The sequence below is a fragment of the Oratosquilla oratoria genome, chromosome 15 (assembly GCF_046742065.1).
Source record: "Oratosquilla oratoria isolate Oo_2021 chromosome 15, ASM4674206v1, whole genome shotgun sequence".
NCBI classification, from domain to species: Eukaryota; Metazoa; Arthropoda; class Malacostraca; order Stomatopoda; family Squillidae; genus Oratosquilla; species Oratosquilla oratoria.
The window spans coordinates 33215180-33234482 of NC_134791.1; the positions used below are offsets into that span (position 1 = coordinate 33215180).

Here is a 19303-nt window from a genome sequence, read left to right on the forward strand (position 1 = left end):
ATATTATTTCAGCCCTGGGCAGGATTCGAACCCGGACCGCCGTAGTGATAGTCAGGGGCTCTACCAACCGCGCCACCGGTGTATGTGTGTATGTATGTGTGTGTGTGTGTGTGTGTGTGTGTGTGTGTGTGTGTGTGTGTGTGTGTGTGTATGCAAGTGTATGTGCATGTGTGTATGTGTGTGTGTGTGTGCATATGTGTATGTATGTATAGATGTGTATGTGTATGTATGCGCATGTCTATGTGCATGTATATACACGTGTGTATGTGTATGTGCATGTGTATATGGACATGTGTAGGTGCATATGTGTATGTGCATTTGTGTATGTGGATATGTGTGTGCATGTGCATGTATGTGTATTTGTGTATGTATATGTATATGTGTATATATGTGTATGTGTATGTGCATGAGTGTATTTGTGTATTTGTATGTGTGCATGTGTATGTGTATGTGTTCGTGTGTGTATGTACGTATGTGTGTGTGTTTACATGTGTATGTGTGTTTGTGTATGTGTGTGTGTATTTGTATGTATATGCGTGTACGTGTATGCGTATGTGAATTTGTGCATCTGTTTGTGTGCGTATGTGTATGTATGTGTACGAATGTGTGTGTATTTGTATATGTGCATGTGTATATGTGTACGTCTACATGTGAATGTGTTTGTATGGATATGTGTATGTATGTGTATTCCTATATGTGCATGTGTATATGTGTACATGTATGTGTACATGTGTACTCACGTGTTGTGTTTGGGTGTATATATATATATATATATATATAATACATACAATTGTGTGTATATTGTATATGTGTGTGTATATATGTATATGTGTACATGTGTATGTACACACGTGTATGTGCACACGTGTACATGTGTATGTGTACATGTGTATATACATGTGTACATTGTGTGTACATGTATGTACACATGTGTATATGTACATGTGTATATGTACATGTGTATGTGTATGAGTATATATACATGTATGTTTGTGTATATGTACATGTGTATATGCACATTTTTGTGTGTATGTGTGCATGTGTATGTGTGCCATTCACCACGGTCTTGGATCACGTGTTGGACTCGTGATCGACAGCTATTCCCCTCCCGGAAGAGAGCTCAGAGCTCATGTATGATAGATCCATGGGTAATGCTGTGGCTTTACACGCACACACACACACGCCCAAACTCCCCGCCCACGAGAGTTGGAGTAACGACCCGTATTATGTGTATGTTTATGTGTATGAATATGTATGTACAATATGTATGTATATAATATATATATATATATATATATATATATGTGTGTGCGTGTGTGTATTTGTGTATATATGTGTATTTGTGTATGTGTGTATTTGTGTATATATGTGTGTATTTGTGTATATATGTATGTGTATATATGTGTATGTATATTTGTGTATATGTGTGTGTATTTGTGTATATATGTCTGTGTATGTATATTTGTGTATATATGTGTATGTATATGTATGTATATTTATGAGTGTATTTGTATTATGTACTGTATATCTATGCATATGTATGTCAATGTATACTTATCTGTGCGTATGTGTGTATATGTATGTAAATTTGTGTATATGTTTGTATGTGTAAATATATGTATATATGTGTGTAAATACATGTGTGTGTAAATACATATGTATGTATCTGTGTATGTATATGTTTGTGTATGTGTATGTATAGGTATGGCTATGTATATATGTGTATGTATATTTGTGTGTATGTATGTATGTGTATGAATAATTATGGGTATGTATATATATGTGTATATGCATTTTCATGTATATGTATTAACCATGGTCTTGGATCACGTGTTGGATTCGTGATCGACAGCTATTTCCCTCCCGGAAGAGAGCTCAGAGCTCATATATGACCGATCTATAGGTAATGCTGTAACCTTACACGCACACACACACACACACCCAACTCCCCGCCCATGAGAGATGGTATAACGACTCGCAGCGCAGAGATACTGAAACTATTTCAGCCCTGTGTATTTGTTTATGTACATGTACATGTATATATATGTGTATATATGCGTACATAATATATATATATATATATATATATATATATATATATATAATATATATATATATATCGTCAAACAAAACCCAAAATGACGCTTCCGTTCCCGCCCCCCTCCCCCCTCCCCCCAAAAAAAATCGTTAATTTACCTCTTCACTCCATTGAATGCCATCTTGAGCTCTTACAGTTCATCTCATATACACTTACATTCATTTACCCTCCATCAAACAACAGTGACACGTGGCTGCCGCGGCAGCAGTTCTTCACATCCCAGAGTCAATTGACGTCATCGCTGAGAAAGACAACAGCTCACTCGAGGTGTCGTCGGCCGTCGGTGTTCATCGGCAAATGCACCGTGATGTCGATTTTTCCAATGCTACGCTCAATTTCTTGTGGGTGGCGATTCGAATGTGACCGCGGGTTGAGGTGGCGTGGAGTCGTGGAATTTAGTCGTTTTTCTATTGTTTACGAGCGTTTGGGTATTTGTGGTGAGTGACGTACCGGAAAATTCGTATCTGGTAAAAGAAAAAAAATATATAGAATAGATATACAAATAAGGAAATGAATAAATAAACAAATATATAGACAAATATACACTCTTCTACGTACCTCCTTGTTTTGTATATTCAGTGACTTTAAGCACAAAACCCACGCACACCTCAACAGAACTCCATAGTTGAGAAGGTTAAGACAAAATAGTAGAATGGTCTAAGAGGCGAGTGATGAATTAAATTATGACATTTCACCCCGTTCTATCAACTTGACGTATCACACACTAAGCTAAGCCACATGAATAACGCAACGGTGATAATACTATGAACTTGGCTGAAGAAGGTAAGAATGAAATGATCAGGGTTTGAACTCTGATCATCCAAGATTCGTGTCTTCCTAATCCATCTTTCTAAACCTGTCGGTCAACATTATCAGGATGTCTAATGCATTGGTGGCGTCATCGATAGTGTGCTGGTTTCGCATTCGTTGTGTTGTACGTTCGAATCCCACACTCCTCTCCGATTCCTGAGCGCATGTTAGGGCAAAGGTGACGGGTAGGGTTAGCTTAGTTAAGTTAGCTTAGTTAAGTTAGCTTAGTTAAGTTAGCTTAGTTAAGTTAGCTTAGTTAAGTTAGCTTAGTTAAGTTAGCTTAGTTAAGTTAGCTTAGTAAAGTTAGCTTAGTAAAGTTAGCTTAGTAAAGTTAGCTTAGTAAAGTTAGCTTAGTAAAGTTAGCTTAGTAAAGTTAGCTTAGTTAAGTTAGCTTAGTTAAGTTAGCTTAGTTAAGTTAGCTTAGTTAAGTTAGCTTAGTTAAGTTAGCTTAGTTAAGTTAGCTTAGTTAAGTTAGCTTAGTTAAGTTAGCTTAGTTAAGTTAGCTTAGTTAAGTTAGCTTAGTTAAGTTAGCTTAGTTAAGTTAGCTTAGTTAAGTTAGCTTAGTTAAGTTAGCTTAGTTAAGTTAGCTTAGTTAAGTTAGCTTAGTTAAGTTAGCTTAGTTAAGTTAGCTTAGTTAAGTTAGCTTAGTTAAGTTAGCTTAGTTAAGTTAGCTTAGTTAAGTTAGCTTAGTTAAGTTAGCTTAGTTAAGTTAGCTTAGTTAAGTTAGCTTAGTTAAGTTAGCTTAGTTAAGTTAGCTTAGTTAAGTTAGCTAGTTAAGTTAGTAAGTTAGCTAAGTTAAGTTAGCTTAGTTAAGTTAGCTTAGTTAAGTTAGCTTAGTTAAGTTAGCTTAGTTAAGTTAGCTTAGTTAAGTTAGCTTAGTTAAGTTAGCTTAGTTAAGTTAGCTTAGTTAAGTTAGCTTAGTTAAGTTAGCTTAGTTAAGTTAGCTTAGTTAAGTTAGCTTAGTTAAGTTAGCTTAGTTAAGTTAGCTTAGTTAAGTTAGCTTAGTTAAGTTAGCTTAGTTAAGTTAGCTTAGTTAAGTTAGCTTAGTTAAGTTAGCTTAGTTAAGTTAGCTTAGTTAAGTTAGCTTAGTTAAGTTAGCTTAGTTAAGTTAGCTTAGTTAAGTTAGCTTAGTTAAGTTACCTTACCTTACCTAACCTAACCTACGCGCCACCTAGCGTAGGTTCTTCAACCTCAACTTTTATCACATCGACTGCAATGGAGAAGGATGGTCTTAAGATTTTGACAGCTTAAGCATACGATTTAGTTAAGTCAATGTAACCTCGTAGATTACAAATATTCATATTATCTATAGAGTGCAATATATTTCTGATTAGTTGTTTTATAGATTTTAGCGTGGATATCACTAAATATTTAGAAACGACTAAAGCACTTTGTTTGCTATCAAGAAGGTATAGAGAACTTTATAGTTTTCTACTCGATAATTTGATCTCAAAAGCCAAACTATTGACACACATACACCATAGAGGTGGAATGAGGGGTGGTGTATTCAGTGGCATGGCTATTGACGTGGAACGGAATGAGGGAAGTAGTCGGAGCTACTTTTCCCTCGACTGTTGAAGCAGATTTGCAGCCTACAGCTTTTGGGAAGGAGTTTGATGTGCTAGTGGACAATAATTTTCCTCCTCAAGACATTTTATGTAAATTGTTGAGAAAACAAGAGAGTTTGCCATAGTGATTTGATAACTGAAAATTTCTGAAGGTGGGCGGTGCCACCAATTAGTTGGTGGCCCATTGTGATAACGCATTTACTTACTGGACACCCATTCTGTCCGCTGCGTTTTCTTCCAAAGCCAATTTGGTCTTCAATATTTTTATTCCATTTATTTTTTTTTCTCCAAATTTCAGTGTATTTTTTAGTACAGTATTTTTCTTTCTGGAATGGGTATGGAAATGGAATCATGTGGCTTCATAAATCTTTTATTTCAATTTATTACATATAAATGGTCCTCTGATAACATATACCAACTTTTTTTCAAAGAATCAGATCTTATTCGAGTATTTGTAGATGACTGACACCGTACCTCTGCGGGACGCCCACGCACTAACATACACACACACATGCGCACACGCACACACACAAATCAAATGGTAGAATAGCCAGGTTCTACACATGCAGACGCACACCTCCACTCACATACAACCCTGTAAGTATACAGAGCAATACGGTATTAATACCATCGCTGATACCGTAATTTTTGGGCAGACTCCCCTTAGTGTTCAACTGTACACTTTGAGGTCACAATCAGTCTGTTCACCTTGGGTCGTGTTCAGCCAGCGTGCTGGTCGATCGAACTCAATTGGTCAAGTTAATCCTGGATTGGAGTTTCCGAATTTCAAGACAATTGAGCATTATCTTGAGAGTAACTCCAAAGCCTTCACAAAAGGGTTTAGCAAATCCAGGAATGTTAATTTGACTATGCAGTGGCCTAACACGACTTGCAAGTTTTATATTACGACAAGGGAGAGGATCTTCCCGTCAGGCCGCGCAATAGTCTATATACGTGACATGTCTCAAACATTAACTTTCTTAGAAACACCACTTTCAATTATATATCTTAAAATAAATAGTTTAAACATACAAATCACGTAACAGCTGTTTCTTCTTTCTTCTTTTTTTTTTATCAATGTACAATAAATAATTTTTTGTTTGAATGTATAAAGTCATCGATGGGTGGATACAATTAACTCTTCGTAATCGGGGGGAGTTCAGTTCATGATTGCGACGTCACCATCATGGCAGATTGGCATCTTATGCTCATTGTAGTAAATCCTAAACCATGTAAACTCATAATACTGTATCGATAGTAAAGATAAATAGGATAATTTAACAATATTAATAAAGGAATGAGAACGATAATAGTAATGACAATGATAACAATAAAATGATGTTAATAATGAGAACGTTAAGGCTAATACATAATCAAAACAATAATAACAATGACAACAATAGCCTGAATAACAGGACAATAATAATAATAACAATAATACTAATGATGATAATAATTATAATAATAGTATTACAGTATTGATGGTAATACATTAGAATGATACAAACCATGATAATCATATTACAATTAACAATATGTGCACAACTGAATTAGATCTTTCATGTTTTCAATAAAAATTAGCCGTATTCCAATACGAATGCAGAGTATAAACAAACATAAATACATTTCTTGTGGTTTTAGTATTGAAGACTTAAAATGTCCCCAAATCAAACCAATTCGAGATTTCTTCTTGGGCGTCGTGCATCACTGCATAAAGGTCACTAAAAAACTTACAAAAGAAAAAGTAAATCTATATAAGAGGCCAGGCCTACCGTGAGAATGAGGCCGATTTAATGACCGATTTGGATACCTTGGGCCCAATTCAGGCCGAGTATAATATGTATGAACTGCCATGCTTCAATTTGAGCAAGGATGACTATATACGAAATAGGAACACAACATCTATCAAAATAATGCTAATAATAAATAGTATAAGTTAAACAATAAATAAATATCACAGTTTAACTTTAAAAATTCTGGAAATTGGAAAAGATGGGTGTAGCTCGCGTGGTAATCTGCAAGGTAGGACTAAGTACTTATGTGACTAAAAAACTAAGCACAATGGCGGGCACATTGCTACATCTACGAATGCCATAATGATATTAACAGAACAAAAACTTTTTTCATCATTTTTCTTTTATCATAACATTTATGGCGGGCACGAGGGCAATACTGTCATTGAGATTCCCGCCAAGAAGAGTGGTGACCGCAGCAAAGGAGAGGAGGAAACTGATCAGTCAGGTTCTTGAAAAGGACGGTGCGTGGCTCTGGGAGAGGTTAGTTGTGCAACGAAAGGAGGAGGAGGAGGAAGAGGGGCCTGAGGAGGGAGGTGGAGGCACATGTAGAAGGGTAAGGAACCCCAAGACGAGATTTTTTTTTTGAGAACAGGATGGGACTTCGAAGGGAAGAATAGGACCTGAGCAAGCGCTTTACTGCTGCTGCCGTCGCCGATGAGAATGTTGGCGGAGTTGTGGGACTGGATGAGCTACACCGAAGTCGAGGCTGAGACACTGGAGGAGTAGGAAATGGAGGAGAAGCTGGGTAAGAGTACAAACCCTCTCGCTTCTACCCTCACGCCTCAACTCATGAAGTGGTTGAAGACATCTTCCATGTACCGAAGCCCTCTGATGTATTCTTTCAAGATGACAAAGTCACGGTTGTTCCTCTTCGTCTCGCTGTCGCTGTCCCTCGCCGTCTGGCTCATGATGTCCTTGGTGATGGTGTCGCTTGGCGTGAGGCCGAGATGGGCCATGGCGTTTTTCACCTCACACAGGAGTGTGACCAGGTAATGCTCCAAATCGCGGAACTCCTTCAGGAAGTCCGCCTTGTAGAGCGCCTGGTCGAGGGTGACCTGCTCGATGCCTACGGCGTATCGCTGCAGGTACTCGTACACCTTGACCAGCTCGGTCTCGAAGGTGGTCCCTTCGAGGACGTCTGGACTGACAGTGTCCGTCGCCTGGGCGAGGGGAATCTCCGGCAGGTAAGGGGGTCGGTCGCTCATCGACCCCAGGCTCATCACGGCCGAAGTCCAGTTCGGGTGCATCAGGGTGTTTTGCGCCTGGAAACAAAAGAAAGTAACATTAGACTTCATGAAAATAAATAGATAGAAAATAATAATGATGATAATGCGGTTCAACGTCGTGAACTCCCTCTATCAGGAGGCTAGCACGGTGTCCCTTACAAAGGATTTTGTAGCGTGGAATTTAATGAACCATGCCCTTGGTCCAACTCGCTGGCGGCAGAATTCAAACTCCGCTCTAATCAGCTTGGCCAGCGAGCACCAAAAAATAACTACAAAACAAAATTATATAAGACTAAGTATCTAATCACAAGTACAACATTTACTCGAATTTGCTAAGAAGAACGAGAACTGACCAACACCTATGCTATCTCAGGAAGAACGAATAATAGAAGACATAATTGAGAGAGGAGTCTTGGCAAATGCCAACACTTTCATCACTCATCCACCAAATATAACAATTTATAAAGTCGCACTTAATAAAAGAAAAAGACACACACACACACACACACACACACTCACTGTTTCTCTTGTTCATTTTCGGCCAGGCATTTTTCGTAATTATGCGTCTTTTTCATAGGTTTTAACCTCCTATGAAGTGGTGTGCACTTCGCACTCTTATTAAACAACTATTTCCGCTCCTAAACCTTGGCTGAAACGTTTAAAAACAAAAAATTCGGAAATGACTGTCTTGGAGACTTGCGCTCTTCCTGTGTAAACCAGATAAAATACAGCCTTATCAATACGTGTACGTATACACACATTCCTTGTGGTTATAGTTGTCTGTCTTTAGTACTTTACTTCCTCGTGTTCGTAATGAATACACGGCTTACACATCAAACTATCAACATTGTCTCCTTATCTTTATTTTCCTAAACGTGCTTAAACCACACCGAATTAATATTCTCTTCATCTCAGGATATTTCCACGATTCTTCTCCTGTTTCCCCCTTTTCATAAACATCCTTTGGAGACCCGAAGAGTCCTCAGAAGACGATACAAGATTGAGCGATGCTGTGAATCCTCCAAAGGCTGTGGGCGCAGCGGACGCTGTGGGTGTCCTAGGACGCTGTGGCTGTGGAAGGGAGGGTCATTGAGGGGCAACAGAGGTGGTGTAGTCATCTGGGGGACACAGGGCACCCACCTGTCATGGCATTAAGCGCACCTGTGTTCTTGAGGTCGGGGGTCGGAGTGGGAGGGGAAGGGGGAGGGGGAGTTCAGCGCGCTTGGGAATAAGGACTCTTGGAATGCAACCGCATCAAGAAGGCGGTCGGTATGGTGTGAGGATCCCATGAATGACGACAGGTATAAGGAAGAGGTCCAGCGAGGAGGAGGAGGGGAAACAGGAAGGAGAAACATATCTGAGCGGGAAACAAGAGAAAGTAAGGGAAAGCTAAAAGGAAGACGAAAAAGAAAATTCAAAGAAAAAAAAAAGGTGATGACGCGAGATTGGTAAGGGCAGATCCAGAGGGGGTAGAGAAAGAAGTATATGCAAGAAATGGAGGAATAGGTGGTGCAGTTGGAGGCACAGAGGAGGCGACAGCGGGGAGCCAGAGATGGTCAAGGGTGAGTGTAGGAGGCGAAGGAGGAGGAGGAGCTGGAGGAGGACTAGAAGGAGGGGGTGGTGGAGAGGGAGAGGGAGAGGAAGAAGAGACGGGACGGTGGCAGTAGCGGCGTCAGAGGAGGGGAGGAAGAGGTGGAGAAGAGGAGGATGAGGAAGAGAAGCAGAGTAGGAGGAGGAGGAGAAAGGAAAAAGGGGAGTGGAAGAAAAGGAGAAAGCGGAAGAGTGGGTGGGTGTGGAAGAGGCGGTGGAATTAGAAGAGGAAGAAGAGGTGATGTAAGATGAGGAAGAGGTGATAAAGTTGGGGAAGAGGAGATGGAGATGAAGTTGGAAGAGGAAGAGTTGGAGGAATTGGGGGAGGAGGAGGAGGAGGAGGAGGTGGAAGGCGGTCCAGCTGGCAAGCCATCTGCTGCCCACCGTGGTCACGATCATCCACAGGCAAAGTCCGCCCACTGCCGTCGCCTGCACTTGCCGCTGATGCTGTTGCCGTATGCATTACTGTTGATCCATTTGCTATTCCTCGCCGTCTTCCAAGTTCCTGTTCTTGTTCCCCTGGACGGCTGCGACGCCACCGCATCCGCCACACCCACGATGATGTGAGATTCACCCAGGCAAGTCGAACGGGCCTCGTGAGGGTCACATCCAGCCGTTGCACTGCCGCAGGAGGATTTTGCCTGCCCGGCCACTCTCGTGACGGGCGCTACCGGTAGACACGTTCTTCTTCCTTCACGCTTCTGGTTCTTCTTCTTCTTCTTCTTCTTCGCCCTCTCCTCCTCCTCCTCCTCCTCCTCCCCCCACACCCACAAAAAAATATAAAACCAACACCACTATCATTTGCTTTCTCAAAGTCCATTCTCTCCGTGAAATGATCAGTGTCTTTCTTACAGGTCGTTTCTTTCACGACTCTTTATCATGTTATCGTTTCTTTTCTATTTCTCATTCTGTCGGCACCACCCTTCAGTGTCCTAACGTCGACCCTTTGACTTCATCCAGCCAGCCCTCGAAGCGTGACCACGACACTGTTGCAACCAGGGAATCCAGACACTGAGGCGATGAGGCGGAAAAGAGAAGGAGGCCGGAAGTGGAGGTGGTAAGGGGGAATGTGAATAAAATATAAGGGCACAAGTTGAGAAACCCAACTCATAAATCGTGCTGAGAAAATGTTTGACGCTGATGGAGGTCTGAGGAGGAGAATAAAGGAGGACAAACAGGAGACAAAGAGAACTGGGAAAGTGGAGTCCCCCAAGGGCATCGTTTTCCGCCCGTAGACTTTCTTGTCTAGGCGAGCAAACCGCAGGGATCGTTAACACCGTTAATTCAATTTGTAACTGTTTTCTTCATCTAGAACCTTGTTATCTTTACTTAACTGTACGCGTCTCTTCCACTAGTAGTCTTACTTCTAGTCTGTGGAGAATATAGTATAGAAACGTCTACAAGTGCTGGGGGTGTTCTAAGTAAACATGGAGGAAGAATTTGCAGTAGCAGAGGATAGGGTGAGGGTGGGGTGGTGTGGGTTCGGGGGGTGGAGGATGAAGTGTGAGAAGCAATTTTCCTTGGGGAAACCCATAGCAAAACCGCGATCACTTCTCCCCCCCACCCCCAACTCCATCACCAACATCCTCCATCCCTTCCTCCACGTCTCTCTATCTCTACTCCCCCACCCTCCGTCTCTCTCTCTCTCTCTCCTACATACCCCTACCTCCCTCCCTCTCTCTCTCTCTGCCTGTCTCTTGATTCTGTTTCTCTTTGCAAGTCATCTTCTGATGTTTTACTCTTTCTCATAAGTGATCTGCACCAAAGGAACTTTCACACACACACACACACACACACACACATACACACACACACACGTATTAAGTTTATATTTGAACGTTTATACCCACAACGGACCATCAAGGGTTCAAATATTTTATATCGTGACGTGACGTGACGTGACGTGATGATAAGGGTATCACTGAAATGTGACAAAGAATATTTTCATTGTTAACCTAATTTTCGGTTCTTAAATCTCCGATTTAATTGTATTCCTTTCCAGGAAGAGCAAAACGAAACTAACAGTGAACGAATACACAAAGCCGTCATACAAGAATTACAAGTGAACTAAAAATTAGCATAATCGTGAAGACTTCTTACCCTGTGTTGGGTTACTGTCGCCGGGTCTTAAGACATTCTGTCTCTGCATTTCAAAACGTCTGATTTCAAGGCCATGCGACCCGTCTACCTGAGCCTACCAGGATACGTTTTGAGCAAGACAGAAGCGCTGGCAGATTACGGTCATAACAAAAATATATATATTTTTTAATCTTCGTCTTACTTCTATCAAATTACTTTCACAGTTGATTTAGCGATAAAGCCCAAACACGTGTGTGTGTGTGTGCGCGTGATAGACCGCACCATGGTGCAAAGGGGGGGGGCATGTTGCCTGCCTGTGTGGGTTTCTGCTCAAAGTGTATGTGTACGTGTGTGTGCATACGTGTACACATGGTGTAAGTGATCAAGAGTGCACGTCTGTAATTTTTTTTTGTACACAATGATCCCACTTATGATCTTCTGTTTATTTACAAATCCAAATTCTCAAGTGGGATCGTTGGGCGACCTGGGCCTCACCTGTTCCCTCTCTCTCTCTCTCTCTCTAGTCCTGCATTTCGTCGAATAATGGCGGGATTTCTCAGTTCATCACGTGACTCATACCGCCACGGCGAGCGAAAAGCACCGTAACGTCAATAGACCATAAGGACCACAATGGTTTCCCTGCGTGTAAATCCGCCTCCGAAGCGAGCGTTATGACGTCATGACTCCACGCGCCGGAAACACCAGGAAAACTAACCAATGATGAATAATTATACAGTTTTCGTCCTAACTTGTTTATCTCCTAATGAATTCCATTACACTCCATTCTATCCTAAACTGAGTCGTTTGATAACAGCGCAATGATAACCAAAACTGGAAAATGATGAAGATAATGGGAAAAAAAATAAAATACGATTCAACAATGACAGGCAAATACGTGAGGTAACCTCTACCATCGCTGCACAGGCAAACATAAATGAAGTATACAATTATCAACAAGACCAATCATAAAAAAAAAAAATCATGCAATAATTTTTTTTTTCCCCTTACACCAAGGTCAAAGAAAACATTTTTCTTGCCTAAATCATTTTGGCACTAAAATCGCTCGGAATAATGGTAGTTTTTGAGAAGGCCTTTTAAGTGGTTGGAATGCCGTTATCAGTGCAACTTGAGCCATTTTGAAAAGTTTGCTTAGCTATATGTGCCTGTGTATGCGTGCGTGTCCACTACGTGTGTGCGTGCATATGATTCACCATGGGCTTTGGATCACGTGTTGGACTCGTGATCGACAGCTACTTCCCTCCCGGAAGAGAGCTCAAAGCTCGTATATGACCGATCTATGGGTAATGGTGTGTGTGTGTGTGTGTGTGTGTGAGCGAGCACGCGAATGAGTGTGAGTGTAGGGGTATGGATGCCTATATTCTGCCCACACCTACATACCCTCTCCTGCTCCCTAGTCTGAGCTTCATTCCTCGGTCGCCGTCGTGTGAGCTAAGATCTCTCCCCTCCCTCCCCGCCTTCAGGAATTCCTCCCCCTCCTCTTCCACCGCAGATCGCTCGCTGTGTCCGCTAAAGTCAAAAGGGAAATGTCGCTTTGTTTCATTGTCCACCAAAATTATACGCCGCCAAATCGGACATGCAAACACGCCAAAATTAAAGCACCCTCCGAACCACGTAGATTAATTTTCCTCTTCAAAGACGATGGATAAACCCTCGACATTGAAGAAAACGATCTTTTGTGATTAACGACTTAGAATTATTTGAACAGATTTTTCATTGTTTTCCAGACACGCCGACATATATATATATATATATATATATATATATATATATATATATATATATATATGTATGTATATGTACACACGGACACACACGGAACCGTCCCCGATTGCGTAAATTAGGTTTGCTGTTTTTGCTAAACAAATGAAATTCGATTTACGACAGGATTGTAACGTGTGAGCAGATAATTATTTAATTTTTGAGACAATTTTCTTTTAGAGAACATAAATTTCCTTTAAACACAAATGTATACTAATATGAGCATATATGTATGCACGGATATACACAGTGCGTATATATATACACACAAAATACACACATGTCTGTGAGGAATCCAACCCGGATATTTTTTTTTCTTACCGAATGGGCAAGCCTACCCTCTGGGTGGAATCTACTGATAATATATATACTTATACATAGTATATGCATATATCAGTCACCCGTAACTAGTCATCTTATGGCCAAGGGTGTACCAGATACAGGAAAATGGCGGATAAAGTGCTTCATTTTCCTGGTTCCCTCATATAAAGAACCAAAACTGACCTCACAATAAATCATGTTCGTAGTTGCTCAAGGTATTTCCTTCTAATTAAGTTATTCGTTCATCATCTATGGTAAAATAGATTATTTTAGCGGTTAGTTAAATTCGTGAAAAAACACACAGCACAGAGAAACAAAGAAGGGTACGTATGTACATATACACGGTGTATGGTTTGAATATCATCGGCTATACAATTATAAAATAAATATATATTCTGTTCTGAAATAGATTGTTTGAGGATGTCCTCATTTTTTCTTTTCTTTCCTTATCTTCACTATTAACTAACCATCCACTGGATCCTACGCCTTGGCAGGCTCATCTACAAGACATACAGACCAAACTATCGATCTTATGGATTTCTATTTATTCAGCATATTGAAACCCAGTAAATAAAAACTTGCCCTCATTGCAAACGTTCACCTCCTATTCATTTTCCTCGGTGCATAACTGTTATCTGAACACTGAAAACTGTCTTTTCGTAAAATTCCATTCGATATTAGAATCTCCCTTCGAGAACAAAGTCCCGAGATGATCAAGATTCTTTGGAAGAGGAAACACTTGCAGAGAAATGCATCCCGAGTCTCTTTTGCGAGTCGTTTGAAATCGTCACGTCCTCCGTTCCTTTTTCTTTTCTTCTCTCCTTTCAATAAAAAGAATCAGGTCGCCGGAACAGGTGTGGAACATATAATGATCAAAACATAAAAAGTGATTAATGACAAATATATGTAAGTGGAAAAATATTCAAAGGCGCACCTATATTTCTTATGTATGTATGTATGTATATATATATATATATATATATGTGGCGCTGGTGATATGCACCACCGGTGCGGTGTGGATATTTGTTTCCTCTTGATCTCTTCCCGGAGAGCCGTGATCATTAGCTTTACAGTTCTTCACAATGCTCCTCCCTCAGCAAGTGAGTTGAGTGAACGACATCTATTTTACTTGAGCAACGTCTTAACCTTTCCTCTTCCTAAAATTCTGCTTCTGTTTTCATGGAGTGATGCGTTTTCTTCTCTCCTTACTGAGAGAGAGAGAGAGAGAGAGAGAGAGAGAGAGGGAGAAGAGAGCAAATCTCGGCCAGGGATGCAATGACAAATTGTTTATGTAAACAAGATACGAACCCGTATCGTACTACTCGCACAAAGGTTAACTTTTTATGATCTTATCTTCTGTCAAGTATGTCCGGCGTATGATTATGTGTGATGTCATGATTATGTGTGATGTCATGTACGTGCGTACATGTGTGTTTGTGTGTGTGTGTGTACGTGTGCTTGTGTGTGTCCGTGAATGTACTTACGTATTACTTATCAACACGTGTGCACAGTTCTTTACGTGCACATACTGACTGTATTTGCATAAGCTCACAATAATCCTTTACAGAGGTGGGATTCCATTGGCTTATACACTGGGAATTTGGGTGCATCTGTGAAGCCGCTCGTTTGTGCGTTTGTGTGTGTCAAACAATGTCCCCGGGGTTCAATTGCCTCTGTACAACGATGTACGGCCAAGCACGCCGTGGCCAGACACTGAGTGAGTGAGTGAGAGTAGGTGGATAAGGGAGTATGCAAAACAAAAAGAGTACTTCACCCAGGTGGAGGTTTAAGGAAAAGTGGAGGAGAGTTCACCCGGCCGAACGACAGAATCGTTGCAGAGAAAAATGAGGACGGCAAGCAGAAGAAGAAAAAAAAAGTGACCAAAATAGGACAGTGGAAGAGAATGAAGAGGAAGAGGAGGAACAGGAGGAGGAGGAGGAGTAGGGGGAGGAAGAGGAGTACGAGGAGGAAGACGAATAGGAGTAGGAGGAAAAGCAGCTGAGAAGGAGGATGTCTTAGTGGAGGCGGAGATGAAGGTGGAGGTGGAGAGGGAGGAGGGTGAGGAAGAAGTAAAGGAGTACAGTACACGTTGGGGGTAAGCGAAAACAGGGAAGGAGAGAAGGAAGGAGAGAAGGAGGGAGGAAGGAGGGAGGGAGAAGGGAGGGAGAGCGTGGGAGGCAAGGAGTGAGAAGGGGAAAAGAGGAGGCAGCCAAAAGTCACGAATGCCTCTGTGGAGGTGTGGAGGCCAAAATGAAGGGAGTGGAGGAAACAAAGGAGGGATGGAGGGGAACAGGCGCTTAAGCTTAAGCACAATAACACGTACTGGATGAGTATATAAAATGCATATGATCACTCCACGTGTTAAAGTACCATGACAGTGTGTGTATGTGTGTGTGTGTGTGCGTGTTTGAAACAGCGAGAGAGTTCATGGAGAAGGAGGTAAGTCGAAGAGGACGAGACGAAGGAGAAATCCGCTTCAAGTTTTCATCGTGATGTATGCATGTATGAATGTACGTATGTATGTATGTGTGTGTACATGTGTGTGTCTGTGTTGGGTGACGATAATGACACGATAATGATTTGACGGTAATACGGAGAGGAAAGTCTGGCGATAAGGCCTGATAGGGCTACGATAAGACGGTGACGTGGGCAAGAGGTGGTGGCGATGACGTCATCGATTGTGGATGAAGAGAAAATTGCACAGGTGAGGTTCCGTTGGGTGCGAGGGTGTGTGTGTGTGGGAGGGGGGGGGTGACCAAGCCGAGGTCGTGGGTGCTATGTGATCAGAGTCGTGCCTATCATATCTCTGGGAATGCACTGTGGGTAGGCAAAGTTATGCACCAAAAGGATGGGTTTTGCGCGGGCTGGATCAGGGTGTGTGCGTGTGTATGTGTGTGGTATGACTCATGACTGGTATGAGGTATGGTCAGGATTGGTATGCGGTAGGTATTGGTCGCGGGCCCGGGTGGTCAAATTGGTGGAATGAATGTCTATGTCTGTGTGTGTGTGTGTGTGTGCGCGCACGTGTGTATCCATGTGCTTATGCATATGTATCCTGAATCAGCAAATATGGTATTCTGTAATATCATATTGTATATTACACAAAGTATGCTGATAGTCATAGGGAAGGCGGAGGATTAGGAGGAAGAGGAGGAGGAGGAGGAGGAAGAAGAAGAAGAAGAAGAGGAAGGTGCCGTGCATCACATTCCTAGTAACACAAGACTTCACCATGACAAAGTTCATTCCTTATACATCGTATCACACGCTAATTGTGCAGTTGGCGCATACTCGGGGTGGTGGGCGGGGGTGGGTGTGGTATAACGAGAGTATGCTCGTTCATGGCGATGGCCATCGTGGGACACTGTTGTAATACAGTATGTCACCAATGGGGTGGCACGCCCGAGGGTGAAGTGAATTCAGTCTTTAATAGAGTGAATTAATAAGAAGGGGATGGAGAATGAGGAGGACACGACTGGGTCCAGGACTCTTCTGGGTATGAAGTGGCGTGGAGGGCAGGAGGGGGGAGGGGGGAGGGGGAGGGGAGGAAGGAGGAGGAGGAGGAGGGGAAGGGAAGGGGAGGGGAGGGGGAGGATTTTGGTGGACTACAAAAGAAAGGGAATGGTCTGTGGTTTACTTGCGTTTCTGTCCTTGTGACACATATGAAGAGGAAATGAGGAAAACCTCTGGAAGATGCGAATAAGGCGAAGGAAATGTTTGGTAATAGAGAATCATGGAAGACAAATAACGTAATGCATAAAAAGCAAAAGAAGTACATCATTGATTGTGAGGACCATAATAACAATAACGGTAATGACAATGGTAACGAAATAATAATAGTAATAATAACAATAAATGATGATTACGTATTTCAAATGCGAGTCATAGCCAACTTTTTCACGCTCCGTTGACCGTCAATGTCGATCCCACCACTCCCAATCACGTCACGTGAACACGTCCCTCGCCTACCACGTAACTATATTACCCACCCGTCACGTCCCCAGTGTAATGAGGAAGACGTGCTTCAAACTCAACACCAATCAAGGATAATCCTCTTCATCTCATGAACCATCGTCTTGCCCCCGGATACTCGCAAACCCGTTCAGACTCGCCTCTACATGTCACCACTCCACTAATTAACACGTGATCTGAAGATTCAGAACTCCGCTGTACTAAAACCCACACCCTCCAACCTATCTCCCATAAACTTGATTTTAACTCAACACTTTTCAAATGAACCTCAAACCACTTAAGTTACGGTGGCACTTCCATTGTCCGAGCACTTTATCTGATACAAAAGCACTTCACATAACGCCTGGGACCTCTCGTGGCAGAGGTCCCCTCCATACATTTGGTGATGCACAAGAGGCACTACGCTCGGCTCTTGTTGGGGTCGCTGTGACACCTCCGCACGCGGAAACAGCATGACCTTGCCTTGCGACACCTTAACCGGATCCATTCTATGTATGTATGTATGTATGTGTGTGTGTGTGTGTGTGTGTGTGTGTGTGTGTGTGTGTGTGTGTGTACACGTTCCTCCTTCCACTTAACTCGCAACAAATTCGTCACTGACAAACTCAAATATAATTTTTGGAAACTGATTGAAGACAAAAATGTTAAACAGTAAAAACCACCAGAGCAAAGTTTAAAAAAAATGCGACTTTGTATTTGATTTCATGAGGAGCAATGGCCTGTCTTTAGATTTTTTTTTTTTTTTTGTAGAAAGATACTGGAAAACGATAAAAGCTATAAGGTGGAGCTAACAGCTAACCACGAAAACGTTGCTTCCAGCTGCACAAAATATCTTCACCGAACTAGTTTCGAAACCTGAGCCCTGCTAAGGAAATGCAACCCGCACTGACACACAGACAGAGAGAAAGAATGAGATAAAGATATACGTGATGAGATGAGAGAGAGAGCATTGTGTGTATGTGTATGTATGTATGTGTGTGTGTGTTTTCTCCTAAGATAGAAAGGATGGGGGGAAGGACAGGGTGATAAAGAGAGAGGGATGGGGAGGGGCAGAAGGAAATGAAAGAGAATAGAGAGAAAAGAGGAAGAGGGCGAAGGGGTGAGGGAAATGGGGAGAGAGAGAGAGAGAGACAGCGACAGAGAGAGAGAGGGGGAGGGAGAGAGGGGAAGATGAGGAGCGATACTTAAGAGTGCTCGAAGGAAAGGCCACACAGTATAATAAAGAAAAAAAAAACTATCAAGGGAAGAAAATGAAAAATAAAAAATAAAAATTAATAAACGGACGAATAAATGTGAATAAACGAATGAATAAACAAGTAAACGAATTAATAAAGCGAGAGATAAACACACAATGCAATAGTCCCTCATCGGGTAGTCTAGGTGCATCAGGTCATCTAATGCCTCTGCTGCTCCAGAACTTGAGTGAACCCCCGGAGTTTCTGCCGGACAAGCAGGTATTCACTGCGACCACTCTGTCCTTCTTGGCCTTCAGTTCTCTTTGTCGATAGCCAGAGTTCGTGGAGGCTGCGAGGCGAGCGAAGTCAAACCCCCCACCCCCCCAACTCCCCCCCAAAAAAAGTCTGAAGAAGCTCATGAAACGTTCCCGACCAGGACATGTCAACAGTACACTGCCCAGAGTATAAATGAATAATAAATAAGATAGATGAAGGGATAGTTGAATAAATACATAAAGAAGGATAGAGAGAGAGAGAGGGAGAGAGAGAGAGAGAGGAGAGATAAAAGAGAAAGTGATGGACACACACATGTCAAAGGAGAACATTCGTGAGTGCATTTACGCAAAGGACGGAGGGGGGAGAGGGGGGGGAGAACGGAAGCCAGCTTGGGTGAGGATCGTCGCAACGCCCTGCCCTACACAACACAATATAACCTAACGTGGCTGCAACGAGAACTGGGTATTCATAAAAGCGCCGCTTTGTCCCTCTTTTCACCCATAAATCCCTACACGAATTCGCCAATGCAGAATGACCCTCCCCATCAGTCCTGATATCACGAAGACGACGACGACGACGACGAAGATGATGACGAATAACTTGATCCTTGACCCTG

At 42.1% G+C, this 19303-nt stretch overlaps 1 protein-coding gene across 1 annotated transcript in view; it reads right to left on the minus strand.

The window, feature by feature from the left end:
• Positions 1-4830: 4830 nt before the first annotated feature.
• LOC143033403 (uncharacterized) overlaps positions 4831-19303 on the minus strand; it is a 35316-nt gene continuing 20843 nt past the window's right edge. The window contains exon 3 of the mRNA XM_076198787.1: positions 4831-7534. Coding sequence (XP_076054902.1) covers positions 7055-7534 — 480 coding nt within the window. The 3' untranslated portion in view covers positions 4831-7054. The remainder of the gene's footprint in view (positions 7535-19303) is intronic.